At 46.5% G+C, this 13,764-nt stretch overlaps 1 protein-coding gene across 6 annotated transcripts in view; it reads left to right on the top strand.

Annotated features, from left to right (window-relative positions):
- The window catches only part of LRR (Leucine-rich repeat), a 222,823-nt gene that overhangs the window by 32,466 nt on the left and 176,593 nt on the right, over nucleotides 1–13,764 (top strand). For all 6 annotated transcript variants that reach the window (XM_070530645.1, XM_070530643.1, XM_070530642.1 and 3 more), the window contains exon 8: nucleotides 11,965–12,040. In XM_070530645.1, the coding sequence (XP_070386746.1) occupies nucleotides 11,965–12,040 (76 nt within the window). The remainder of the gene's footprint in view (nucleotides 1–11,964; nucleotides 12,041–13,764) is intronic.

Below are 13,764 nucleotides of genomic sequence, written 5' to 3'. Positions count from 1 at the left end.
CTGTGTAGGTGGGCACATTCGAGAAAACTGTGGTTGTGTGCCCATCAAAAAAGCAAAATGTGCGACAAACTTCTGCTAATCTTCATCTTATTGCCAACCAGAGGCAATTGGATATTGCGAGTCTCCAAAAAAAAAAGAATGGAAATGGAAAGGAAACGCATGCACAGCGGCATCCATCCTATGCACACCCCTGTGAGCACTAAATGAGCGAGAAACAGGCGGTCGCCCTTTGAGCGATTAGTAACAAGATAGCCATCAGTTTTGCAAGCAAAAGAAGTCAAAACCGCCCGCTGAACAAAACCCAAACCGCCGCCCGCCCGTGCGCGCGCCAATGCATGAGCGGTAGTATATAGACGGGCCGGAGCAAACTAGCTCTAAAATAAACCGTGTAACGAACACCGAGAAAGGGAGGCGCGAGGAAAAATTTCTTGTATTCCCACATAGTGGCAGCACATGCCAGAAAAGAAAAAGTTAGGGAATTGGCGCGCGTTTTAAACGTACAGACGGCGCCGTAAATATATGGCATGGACCATTTTTGGACTTGTTCGCGGTGCCGTATATTTACATTATTGACCCTCAAAGAGTTAATGCCAGAAGGTCAGCAAAGAATGTGGAATGCTGCCTGGTATACCGTTGTGGCCTGAACAATTGCATATGATCAAGAAGCTTTGGGGAATGTATAATGCCATGGACCACCTTATACAAAAACAAAAGATCTGATTAACTAAGTCTTGAATGTAGCTGCAAGTTGAGGTATACTTGAGAAGGCTGAATGGACTATGGTCGCCGGAATGGCAAAAGTAGTGCTTGAAGATAGATAGCAATTTATTCTGAGCTCGCTCAATGAGGTCGGAATTAGATTTGCACGTTGCACTCCTGTCTACAGAGGCGTACTCTAGTAGTGGAAGGCACACAGCAGAACACGATTTCAAAAAACGGAACAGGTGAGCAGAAATAATGCTAATGCAATAATACAATAATAATAATACAATACAATAATAGTAATACAATTCCATAAGCATGAAGGGCACGTTGTGTGATTATCTGTGGGAAGAGAAGCTTAGCATTTTGTCAAAGATCTTTCATTTCATCGACCCTGGGCAGTGGAGCATCCCGAAGGGTGCATGAAAATTGCACATGATGTGTTTTCCAAATATAACTTAATGCCATAGTATTGGAAGCAATTACGAGTGCCTCATTGTTTCTGCACTAGTTTGAGAGTGAAAAAATGTCTTTTTGGATGTTGATGCAGTGGTGAACGCTGTTGACACTTCAAAATAGTTTTATGTTGTCGGCACACAAAGCCATGCTGTTCTTTTATTGAAGTGTTCTTAGCACTAACATAAAGCAAGGAATGCAGTACCGGTTCAGATATTTTTGACACACTGCAGAAGATAGATAAAGGCTGTAAGTTAGTAATTGCATGTGTAGCACCTGATTCATGCATGGGCAATATCCATGCTACCTTCCGAGTGGTAGAAAATGTACCAGACTTTAGGGAACTATTGAAGGTGCTTGTGAGAACAGGGAACAAGTATGCTTCCATACGTCTTAACCCTTTCAGACACCACTTTATCTTGTTGATTGAAAACTTGCTTTTGCCATATCTCTTGCATCTTCAGAATCATAGAAAATGTACAGCTGCAGAAAAGATTAAGAATTTTCAGTTGTTTAGTGAGTTTTGTCAAGTTTACAGAATTTCAACTCCATGTGAAATCTCGCTACAATAACATCAAATATGTGAACATAACTATTTTGGGTCATTCCACGCCAACTGATCCAGATCTTGCGCTTGACCATCTTCGATTTCTTTTTTAAAAGATTGCGGCTTATTGCGTTACTGTGGCAAACATTAACCTAGCTTGGTTTTGGTGAAAAAATTTTTTAAGTTTGCAAGTTGCAAAACCTAGTATAACAAAAAAATTTTACAAAATAAACATTTTTACCAATGAGTATGAAACTTCCTTCATACATATTGCTACGGAACAATATGTGCGATCACGAAAACGCGAGCAGTGTGAGGACGATGACGACGATTGGAAGCTAGCGCGGGCTGTCGCCTCTTGGCCAACTGCGGCGTATTGTCTTGTAAATATACTTGTGAATAGCTTTTCGACGGTGTCTTCCTACGTAACATATCTGATGGAGGTGGACGTTCCCTGTGCCTCGTCATGGAGCTTGGCAGTGGACGGTACGTTGAGCCTTCCTTCATGGCTCCCGGCGACGACAACTCGACTCCGCCGGCTTCGACACCTGCTGCCACTTCGACGACCTACATAACTCTCTCCGCTCCCCGTGATCCTGGTGTATTCTCGGCAAAAGATGGGGAAGACGTCGAGGACTGGATCAGCCTGTACGAACACGTCAGCCACAATAACCGGTGGGACCCTACTATCATGCTCGCCAACGTAGTCTTTTACCTCGGTGGCACACCTCGAGTTTGGTATCGGACACACGAAGATGAGCTGACCAGCTGGGATTCGCTTAAGCAAAAGCTTTGAGACTTGTTCGGCAACCCCTACGGTCACCAACTTGCCGCGCAGAAGGCGCTTTCCGGTCATGTGCAGACGTCAACGGAGCCCTACGTCACATACATTCAGGATGTCTAGGCTCTCTGCCGCAAAGTTGACGCGCACATGACTGAGTCCGACAAGGTCTCCCACATCCTCGAAGGCATTGCCGATGACGCCTTCAACTTGCTCGTATTTAACAATGTGGCGGCGGTAGATGCCATTATAAAAGAGTGCCGCCGCCTTTAACTCGCTAAAAGCCGACGTATCGACCAACAGTTTGCCCGTCTGCCCAACACCCCTGCGACATCTTCCTGTGCTGACGCGCCTCGTCCCAACAACACTGGCGATGTTACCAGGATTGTCCGGCGTGAGATCGAGGCCGCCTATCCGGCTGCCGTCGACTCCAGCCCCTCCAATGCACCTGCAGTCACTGTTTCCCTGATCCAGGCAGTTGTCCGCCAGGAGTTCGCCAACATGGGTATTCACACCATCTGCTCGGCCCATCGCCCTGATACCCACCCGGCTTCTTCGATTCCACACCGTCCCGCACCTTCTTACCCACCACGTTTCCGCAACCCCTCTGAATGGTGCACTGCAGACGACAAGCCAATTTGTTTTCACTGCCATCGAATTGGGCACATTTCTCGGCACTGTCGTAGTCGCTGGAGTTCCCTGAACCAGTCTACATATACTGCCTACGCTCGCCCCCCAGGTGGCCTTTCTCGTCCCTATGCTGCCCGCTCAGATAATGCCGCCACCGATTCTCCTGCGCTGCACCGCCCCTATTCTCGTTCGCCTTCGCCTCACCGACGACAATCTCGCTCCCCCCAGCCCCGTCGCTCCTATTCGCCGACTCCCTTCGGACGCCGCTCCCAGCCGGAAAACTAGACGATGCAGCGCCTCGAGGTGACGCTGCATTGCTCCCTAGGCCGCCAAATCCTCTCCTGACGTTGCCCACTCATCTGAACCTTCTTGAAGTGCAAGTCTACGGTGTTTCTGTGTCTGCACTCATAGACACTGGGGCGCATTTGTCGGTAATGAGCGCTGACCTTCGTAACCAGCTGAGGAAAATAATCACACCCGCCTCGACGCCTGTTGTCCGTGTCGCCGATGGCGGAACAGCCCCTGTAATTGGTATGTGTGCCGCCCGCATCTCCTTCGCCGATCGCTCCACTACCGTGCTATTCACAGTCATCGCCCACTGTCCCCACGACATCATCCTCACCTTAGACTTCCTCTCCGCACATTCTGCTCTCATCGATTGTTCCGCCAGTACTCTCCGCCTTGACCTGCCTGTTCTGGATCCTGCTGAACCACACCCTACTTGCCTCAGTTCCGTCAACTTCGTTCGCTTGCCACCTTCAGCACTGACTTACGTTAACCTAGTGTCATCCCCACCAGTCCCCGACGGTCACTACATCGCGGCTCCTATGCAAGACGTCCTCCTTACACACGGGATTACAGTACCTCATGCAGTTTTATCCATTACGTCGAATTGCGTCTGCCTGCCAGGGGTCAACTTTGGCTTGACGACACAAGTGCTTCCACGCGGGATGTCTCTGGCCCAGCTTTGCTCATTCGAGGATCACTCAGTAGCATCCATTGCAGTAGACGACACTTCATCCGATACTCCTCTACCATTTGGCAATTGGCAAATTGTACGATTGCTGACTTAGAGAAAATGATTGCGCCCGACTTGCCATCCGAGCACGCTCGTGAACTCTACCGCGTTCTGTTTTCCTACCACAATATTTTTGACATTAACGATCGTCCTTTGGCCCAAACTACAGCTGTCAAACATGGCATTAATACCGGCGATGCCCCTCCTATTCATCGCCGCCCGTATCGAGTGTCACCGGCTGAGCGTCAAGTTATTCACGCGGAAGTTCGCAAAATGCTTGCCATCAACATTATTGAACCGTCATGTAGTCCATGGGCATCACCTGTTGTACTGGTCAAAAAGAAGGATGGCTCATGGCGCTTTTGCGTGGACTATCAGCACCTTAACAGGGTTACCAAAAAGGACGTGTATCCCCTACCTCGGATTGATGACGCCCTTGACTGCCTCCACGGTGCTCTCTATTTCTCCTCTATTGACCTTCGCTCCGGCTACTGGCAGATTGCCATGGACGATCTCGACCGCGAGAAGACTGCTTTTGTAACACCCGACGGTCTTTATCAATTCAAAGTGATGCCGTTCGGTCTATGTAACGCCCCTGCCACTTTTGAACGCATGATGGACTCCCTTCTTCACGGTTTCAAATGGTCCACATGCCTGTGCTACTTGGACGACGTTATCGTATTCTCCCCAATGTTCGCTACGCACCTCAAGCGCCTCTCATGAGTACTGAATGTATTTCGTCGAGCCGGTCTGCAACTCAACGCATCAAAGTGTCAATTCGGCCGTCGCCAGATTACCGTCCTTGGACACCTCGTTGACGCAAACGGAGTGCAACCGGACCCAGGCAAGACCCATGCTGTTGCGCACTTCCCTGTTCCGAAGTGTGTCAAGGATGTGCGCAGCTTCATCGGCCTTTGTTCGTACTTCCGCCGTTTCGTGCGAAATTTCGCCGCCGTAGCACGACCACTAACCGAGCTTTTGAAAAAAAAACGCCCCTTTCTAGTGGGGCGATAACGAGGCCTCTGCATTCTCACATCTAATCGACATTCTCACAACGCCTCCCGTTCTGGCCCATTTCGATCCTTCTGCGCCTACCGAAGTCCGTAGTGATGCCAGCGGTCACGGAATTGGCGCAGTACTGGCACAACGCCAGCGTGGCCACGACCGTGTTATCGCTTACGCCAGCAGGCTCCTCTCACCCGCGGACCACAACTATTTCATCACTGAGCGTGAGTGTCTGGCCCTAGTTTGGGCGGTTGCGAAATTCCGCCCATACTTATATGGCCGACCCTTTTAGGTTGTCGCAGACCATCACACGCTTTGCTGGTTATGCTCACTGAAAGATCCTACAGGAAGACTTGGTCGCTGGGCCTTAAGCCTCCAAGAATATTCGTATTCTGTCACCTATAAATCTGGCCGACTACACAAGGATGCTGACTGCCTGTCTCGCTACCCGGTCGATGAGCCTGACGACGTCGACAGTACAGTCAAACCTCGGTATAACGAACATGCATATAATGAATTATTGAATATATCGAACTCTTCCGAAATATTTTTGTCAAACACATGTATTTTTAACTTCCTATAGCGAACGCGGTTTGGCATAAAACGGATATAACGAACTTCGCGATGCCAAGCCCTACCTCACTTTAATAGCAGGCGGCAGGCTTCGTTGCACTACAAGTGTGTTGTGCGGCGCAGCAAACGTTCAGGACTACCTCGCAGGCGCTGACAGCGCCACAGATGCCACGTCGTCATCGAGAGTTGACAGCCAGAGAAATGGTCCGCATCTCACAACCGCTGACAGCGCCGCTTCAGCAGCGGCGGCTGCGGCGTGATCGAATGTTGCTTTGAATCTCTGAAGTCTCTGAACATCCCGCAGACGAAGCTCAGGCTGACCCTGTAGACGATGAGAACATTCCGACTTCACAAGAAGCACTTGCTGCGTTGGATTTACTGCGCCGCCACTGCAGTGCTATTGAGGGCAGTGGGTTTGCCCTTGTTGAGTGTTTGCAAACTGTGGAACAGGGCGTGATACGGAATGCGATCAACACCAAGAAGCAGGCCGCGATAACGCAGTTTTTTGTGCGTAAATAAATGAATGTGACCCAAGTTAGCATCGTTAGAGTTGCTGCGCATTCTCTGATTGAATTTTGCTCCTCTTGCATGTATTTTTTACGAAATCTTATATTACGAATTATGGATATAGCGAACTAATTTCCGACTTTTTAACTGTTCGTTATAACGAGGTTTCACTGTAGTAGTGCCAACATCATTTTCTCTGTGTCTGCCTTCGCTAACATCGCCGATGAGCAGTACCGAGACCTATCGCTGCGAGCACTTATCGAGCGGCTGCGCTCTACACCTACCGACGCATCCGTTCGCCGATATGTCCTCCAGGGCGGCATTCTGTATCGAAGGAACTTCCTCCCTGATGGCTCTGATCTTCTTCTTCTCGTGCCCAAACAGCTACGACAGACTGGGCTCTTTGAGATGCATGATGCACCCACTGCAGGACATCTTGGGGTAACCCGCACGTACGACCGCGTCCGCCGCCGCTTCTATTGGCCTGGTCTCGCTCGCTCCGTTCGACGCTATGTTGCTGCCTGTGATCCCTGCCAGTGTCGGAAAACACCTCAGGTGCTACCTGCCGGTCATCTCCAGCCGATCACCGTCCCTGTGGAACCGTTCTTTCGTGTTGGATTAGACCTGCTTGGTCCCTTTCCCACGTCATCCTCTGGGAACAAATGGGTAGCTGCCACGACTGATTACGCCACCCGATACGCTATCACTCGGGCTCTCCCTACCAGTTGCGCCATTGCCGTTACAGACTTTCTCTTGCGTGACATTATCTTGCTTCATGGCACCCCGTGACAGCTGCTTACTGACCGTGGTCGAAACTTCCTCTCGAAAGTTATCGCTGACATTGTGCGTTCCTGTTCCATTCAACACAAACTGAATACCTCATACCATCCTCAAACCAATGGCCTGACAGAGCGGTTAAACCGTACTCTTAACGATATGCTGTCCAAGTACGTTTCCAAGGACCACCACGACTGGGACATTTCCCTTCCTTACGTAACATTTGCGTACAATTCTTCCCGGCACGACACCGCCGGATTTTCTCCATTTTATCTACTGTACGGTCGCGAACCTACCTTGCCCCTAGATACGGCACTTCCTCCTGCTGCGATCTCAACAAGCGAGTATGCGCGTGACGCCATCGCCCTCGCCGACCATGCACGCCAGCTTGCCCGTGCTCGACTGACGGCCTCACAGACCACTTAGCAGTGTCAGTACAACGGCCGCCATCGTGACGTACAGTTTTCGCCTGGTGCGCTCGTGCTCCTGTGGTCGCCCTCTTGTCACGTCGGACTTTCAGAGAAGCTCCTTTCGCGATACACAGGGCCCTACCGCGTGCTGCGCCAGGTGACACCTGTGACTTACGAAATTGCTCCTGTGGGTTCAACCTCGTCCTCTCCTCTGGCATCTAGGACGCTGACTGCCTGTCTCGCTACCCGGTCGACGAGCCTGACCACGTCGACAGTAGTAGGCTCAGTAGGCTCAAGGCCTACTACACTGCTTCCGAGTCCGATCTTTAGTCGCTCCGGGACGGCGCTTTTGCAGCCGGGGGTAGTGCTACGGAACAATATGTGGCACGAAAAGGCGAGCAGTGTGAAGACGACGACGACGATTGGAAGCTAGCGCGGGCTGTCGCCTCTTGGCCAACTGCGGCCTATTCCCTTGTAAATATACTTTTAAATAGGTTTTCGTCGGTGTCTTCCTACGTAACAATATAAAAGAAATTGTTTCTTCATATATATGAACTTGACCTGAATTTGTTTTGCTTTTGTTTGAATATAAAACATGGAAGAAGGTACAAAAAGGTAGAAATTCAAAATTTTTAATGAAATTTTATGTTCTGACAGTAGTCATTCCAACTGTTTCTCTAAGTTGTCCAGAAGGCGACGAAGCTAATAAATATGTTTCAGAGATAAAAAGAAAACATAACGCGTGCAAGCAAAAACATTCCGAACTTGAAAAAATTTGCTTTTTGAGGCACATTCAGCCATCAATTGCAGAAAGAGGTGGTCCTAGTAAAAATATGAAAACTAGTAAGTTGCACAGTACCACTCAATGGTATTTTTTTATAAAAGTTTAATCTGAACAATTTTTGTTTTAAGCAAGAAATTAATTGTAGAAGTTGAGTCCTGGCGTTCAACTCCAGCATTGCTCCATGCTTGTTCTTCTCTGCAGTGGTCAAGGAGACACAGAAGAAGCACTGCACCGTGCTCCAAGTGGAAGCTCTTTATATTTAGCTTTTGAAAACTTTGCTGGCGTATTCATTCACATTTTGTCACTTTAAACTCTTGGGTCGCTGAGTATGACTTAAGTCCTGCATGCACCATTGAGAGGGACAAAAAATAAAAAAATAGAGGGGTATATCATGCATTCAAAACATATAATCGCTTCGACGAACTCATCACTAACGGCAGCTGCAGATGTCGATGGCTGGTCAAGGCCAAGATATGAATATATACTTTTTTTCTGTGCTTTTCTGTAGTTTACTGGCTTTCTTCTTTGCATATGACTCCTGAGCCTTCTGTTGTCGCTTTCTCTTCAGGGGGCTCTCTCCCATGACCGTAAGCGCCTCATTGATGTCTGAGTAATTAGACTCGGCACGTGAGAGCGTCCTGCTTGCGTATGCAATGACTCTGTCGGCTGAGTCTTGCCACTGCACGAGCACAGTGCCTAGACCTACGTTGCTAGCGTCTGTATGAATAATGATAGGGGCGTCCTTGTCAAAGTGAGCCAGTGCAGGAGTTGTTTGCGGGCGCTGTCAGAGATCATTAAACGCTGCTTATTCTTCTTCGCCCCATATGAAGGCAACGTTTTCTCTTGTAAGGCGCGTTAACAGTGAAGCTAAATTGGAGAATTTGAGTTCCTTGAAACCAAAGTGCCACTTTTCTGCTTTTAGTGTTTAGCCGGCGGACCGTATCGTTTGAAGCGCCCGCACAATGCGGAACCCCGCAAGAGCTTCAACAGAGGTGGAAAGCCAGCAGATTGTGAAGAAAGATGACAGCTCGCATGTTCAAATTCGGAGCTTTTCCTCCTAAGGTCACCTATGCATGTGCTCACTCCACATGCGAGCAAGTGAACTGTGATGGCATCGGCAGACGTTGTCTACACTGGGATTACTACTAGTAGCTCATTTTAAGTGCAGCACTACATGTAATAAGGGCAGTATTCATTAATAGCTGTTGGTAAAATGTCTGCCACTTCTATATATTGACGTTATGGAATGAAATCTGGGAAAATTTACAATATATCAGACGATAGCGCGATTTTTGTGCGTTGGGTCCATAGAAGAACATGTTAATGATGGCAACGTGCCAGACGCGTCATCTGTCGTGCTGTGGTGAAAACTGCATTTTCTCCTCGCTTGACTGTGACTTCATCGCGCCTCCTGTGTGCGCTTTCGCGGCCTAGCAGATTCCTCTCCTGAAATGCTTCTTTCTCCGTGGGTACACGTTAAGTGTGCAGCTCGCTGCTGTCAAAATAATTACGACGAAAATGCACCAGTGATTCAAATTCGCATCAGTCAATAGGAGTGCCCCTTGCTCGCCATGTGACTACAGTAATCGATCATGATGCTAATTTTCCCTTTTTGTACTTTTTCGTTGCTTTTATTTTTGCTTGGAGAAGTACAGTGCTGCAGCTGTCTGAATCTCCAGTCTCTCGTGTTAACGGCGATACCAAGATAGGTGGCACTGCATCAACGTAAATCTGCACTCGCACAATTATCAATGCTATAGCACCTCCTGAAGTTTCATTTTCTTCTCAATTTCGAAGACAACACACTAAAAAAGTGCAATCTTCTCAAATTCTGCTTCATATTTCTTTTAAATATTTTGCCATAAGATTGAGGTGTTAGGATTATGGAAAGAAAATTAAAAAATCTGGAATTCTGAACAAGTTGGCCATTTCATTGGCGTGCCCCCCCCCCCCCCCCTCTAATTTCCTGGTTTTTTAAAACGTTTTTTGGGTGAAAAGAATTTCTGGTGATATTAATTTTTGCGCTGTTCCGAGAGATTTGTGTTATTAAGATTCGACTCTATGTGGATTTTTTTGTTTTGGACTGCATTTCAGTGCTGCTTTACTTTTCGTTAAGCATCATGTATAAAGAAAGATTGCAATTCACTGCATTTGTTAGTGCAGGTTTGCTTTATTGTGGCTTTCCACTTGCTGAGGAAAGTACTTGCTTTATGCAGACATTTCAGCAGCATTTGCGGTGTCTCCATAGTAGCTTCAAAATAATTATGATCATCTTGTCATGGTACCCACCTTAGCTTAGCGTCTATAGTGTTGCACTGCAAAGCACGGGGTCGCAAGAGGAAATCCCGGCCACAGCGGCTGCATTTTGACGAGGAGGAAATGCAAAAATGCAGGTGTCATGAGAGCACGTTAAACGCACGTCATGTTGCATGCATGTCATGTACGTCATGTTGCATGGGGCACGTTAAAGATCAATTGGTGGTCGAAATTAGTATGGGGTCTCTCACTACAGCGTGCCTCATAATCAAATCATAGTTTTGGCACATGAAACACCAAAATTCATTCGTGTCATGGTGACAATGAAATAAAATATTTATAAAAGTTTGAAGAATGGAAGGCACTATGGACCAGCTTCAAATGTGGCATATTTTCCTCTTAGTATTTACGCTCTAACCAACTTCGCCCCCGCAACATTGACGAATTTTCGGCTCCAAGAGTTGCGGTTTGCAAGCCACGGATTTTTGCGCATGCTGTGGTGGTTGAGGCAGCTGTAAACCAGTAGCAAAATGTAAGCAGCAAAACCAGCAGCAGCATGAACACAGGTGTCTTGGAAACTGCACTTAATTACAAGCTGAAACACAGGAGTATGCAGGACACTAAATTGGAATGGGCAAATGCCATGGTTCCTCAGACATACAGACATTTCTTAAATTCAGATAGATTGTTCATGCTCTGCTTTGAATGTTTCGTGCAACCTATAAGATGTGAAACAGTGCATGCTAATGCCCATAATATTACACTAACAATAGCTGTAATTGCTTCAGATGCAGGCAAAACACTTTTTGAAGCATTTAATTGGGAAACCTAAATACAGTGCAATCTTTTTATTGTAACCCAATTAATTGGAACTTCCGGTTTATTAAAACTCAGTGGGGTCTTCTCACAATTATGTGTAGTCAAGTTGCAGAAACGCTGGTAATTAGAATGCATAAGCATTTGCGATGGTTCATTCGGACATACTGCGCCACTGACTGTGCTCTCAGCAACGCCTTAACTCGCACGGCAGCACTACCGACCTTGCAGTGTGGCAGTTGTTCCAGTCTCCCATTGCAAGTACCGTATTTTGGCACTTACAACTTCAACCAAAAATTCAACAAAAATTAACAGTAATGGTGGGATGAGGGTTATATCCGAATTTTGCCTTGAGGTGCAGCTTCACAGCAGCAAATATTTTGCCTACAAGTGTGGGTTCATGGCAGCATGGCAGCATGGCTGCCGTGCACCTACACTTTCAGAAGTTGTGTATACACGTCACACCTAATATAGCACTGCACTTAAGTGCTCCATTCAATGAGTTTCAATGGTTTCCTTTAATTTGAACTTCGCTTAAAGGGGGGAAAAAAAAAATGGGTCCCTTCAAGTTCGAATTATCAAGATTCAACATTATTTGTTGCTCTGGAAATATTCTTTCTGCAACTGTAAAACAAAATATAGAATGATTCCGCATGTTTGTGCTTGTCTTCATTCACTGAAGAGAAATTGCTTGTTTTTCAGAGACCTGGTGCCAATCATATCTGCACTTTGTTACAATGCCTGGTTCACAAAGTTCAGAGCAAGCAATGTAAAACTTGTGAGTAGAGTTTTTAACCTACAGCATTTTTGCACTTCAAATTATGTGAAGCCAGTCTTTGTTGTTGCTACTATCAGAAATATTGCTAGCTCATTTCTTGTAGAATCAAGTACGAACCTCCATACTACTTTGGATTAGTATGACTTCGTTAACAAGTGGCTTCATTTAATTTATATTGTACAAATAGCTCTTGGAATATGTTAAGTCAAATCATATTTGTGCGGGGTTCTGTTGTGACAAGGTTTTCACTGCATCAAGGAATTCACACATCCTTCCAAAAATGAAGACTTGATGCAGGGAGAACCCTCTACAACTTTTGTATTGCTGTTCTGTTTCAGCATAGTTTTTGTGATGTAGAACTAAACTTTCTCTAGCTCTTTCCTTACCGCTAGAAATGTCCTCATTTCTTGCGCATTTATGTTTTAACATATTATTGCAAGATCCACTAGTCGCAGCATATACCATGATACATAATATTGTATCCTGATTATTGGTGTTTTAAATGGAAGTAAAGCAGAAATAATTGCTCAGAAAGTTCTTGATAATTTTTATGTAAAATGTTACACAAGTGCCTCAAGAAGCATGAATGACGGTAATACCCTATTTTCTGGTGTATGTCAGGTAAAAAAAAAAAAAAATCGCCGCTGCATCTTATACAGCGTGCTAGGCATGCTAGCACGAGTCCCACAACCAATGTGTGTGCGTGTGTATGTGCAATAATTTGTGATCAATAGCAATCTGAAAGAAATTGATTCATTTATTTACAGTGGAGGGACCATCGGTACAGGTATTCTCATAGGCCTTGCTGTGTAGGCAATGCGGTGCCAACAGTAGGGTAGCAGCAGTGAAGGCCATCAGCATGGCCTCCAGGATATATAGGTGCCTCCATGATTGGAGGTCACCCTACAGTTTGCTGTTATAGTTCATAGATTTTCTGAAAAGTTTAAACCCAGATAACTGACACAGTTGACAATTAAAAGATGTTACACTTTTTAATGCATTACCATTCGTCACGCACTTTCCAGGGAGTATCTATCTACATATCTATCTATGTTTGTATCTAGCCGTTTTCCTGCCAACCTGGTTCACTGGGTAGTAGGTGATGGAATTGGTAGCACGTCGGGCTGCTGTGCTCAGGTAACAGGATTCGAAACTAATGATCGGACCAACTTGGGTCACTGAGTATGTGGCAGTGTGTACATACGTACCACTCTTCAATGAACCTTTTTCACGCCGACATGGCTAACTGTAGATGTGGGATTGGATAGGTACCGCTGTTCGAAGAAACTCTTTGTTGCCGACTTGAAGTACGGAGCACGTGCCACTCGGTCTGTGCTAGTCTTAAGTGAGCCTTTTCCATGCCAACTCGAGTTACTGAGTATGTGCCAGTAGGTGTGTGCCATTTTCAATGAGTGTTGTTAACGCAACCTTGCGTAACTAGGCATGTGCCACTGGGAATGTGCGGCTCTGCAATTATGAAAAAGATCCTTTAAATTTCTCAAATGCTGAGCGGAATTGAACTCACGTCGCAAGGGTTCCTCAAGGACTGGTACCTGATGCATTAGCCAGTTTAGCATGCTTTAGCCACTTTAGCAAGCTGTGCCATGAATACTCTAGAATGCTGCAAGCTCTAGAATTCAAGCTGCGCCATGAATGCTCTCTTCGCGACAGTGCCACTAGATGGTGCAGCGTGTCCAGAAAGAAGCATAAGGGAAGAGCCTGGT

Source organism: Dermacentor albipictus, chromosome 1 (genome assembly GCF_038994185.2).
Source record: "Dermacentor albipictus isolate Rhodes 1998 colony chromosome 1, USDA_Dalb.pri_finalv2, whole genome shotgun sequence".
Taxonomy (NCBI): Eukaryota; Metazoa; Arthropoda; class Arachnida; order Ixodida; family Ixodidae; genus Dermacentor; species Dermacentor albipictus.
This window is presented reverse-complemented; position numbering and strand designations above follow the sequence as displayed.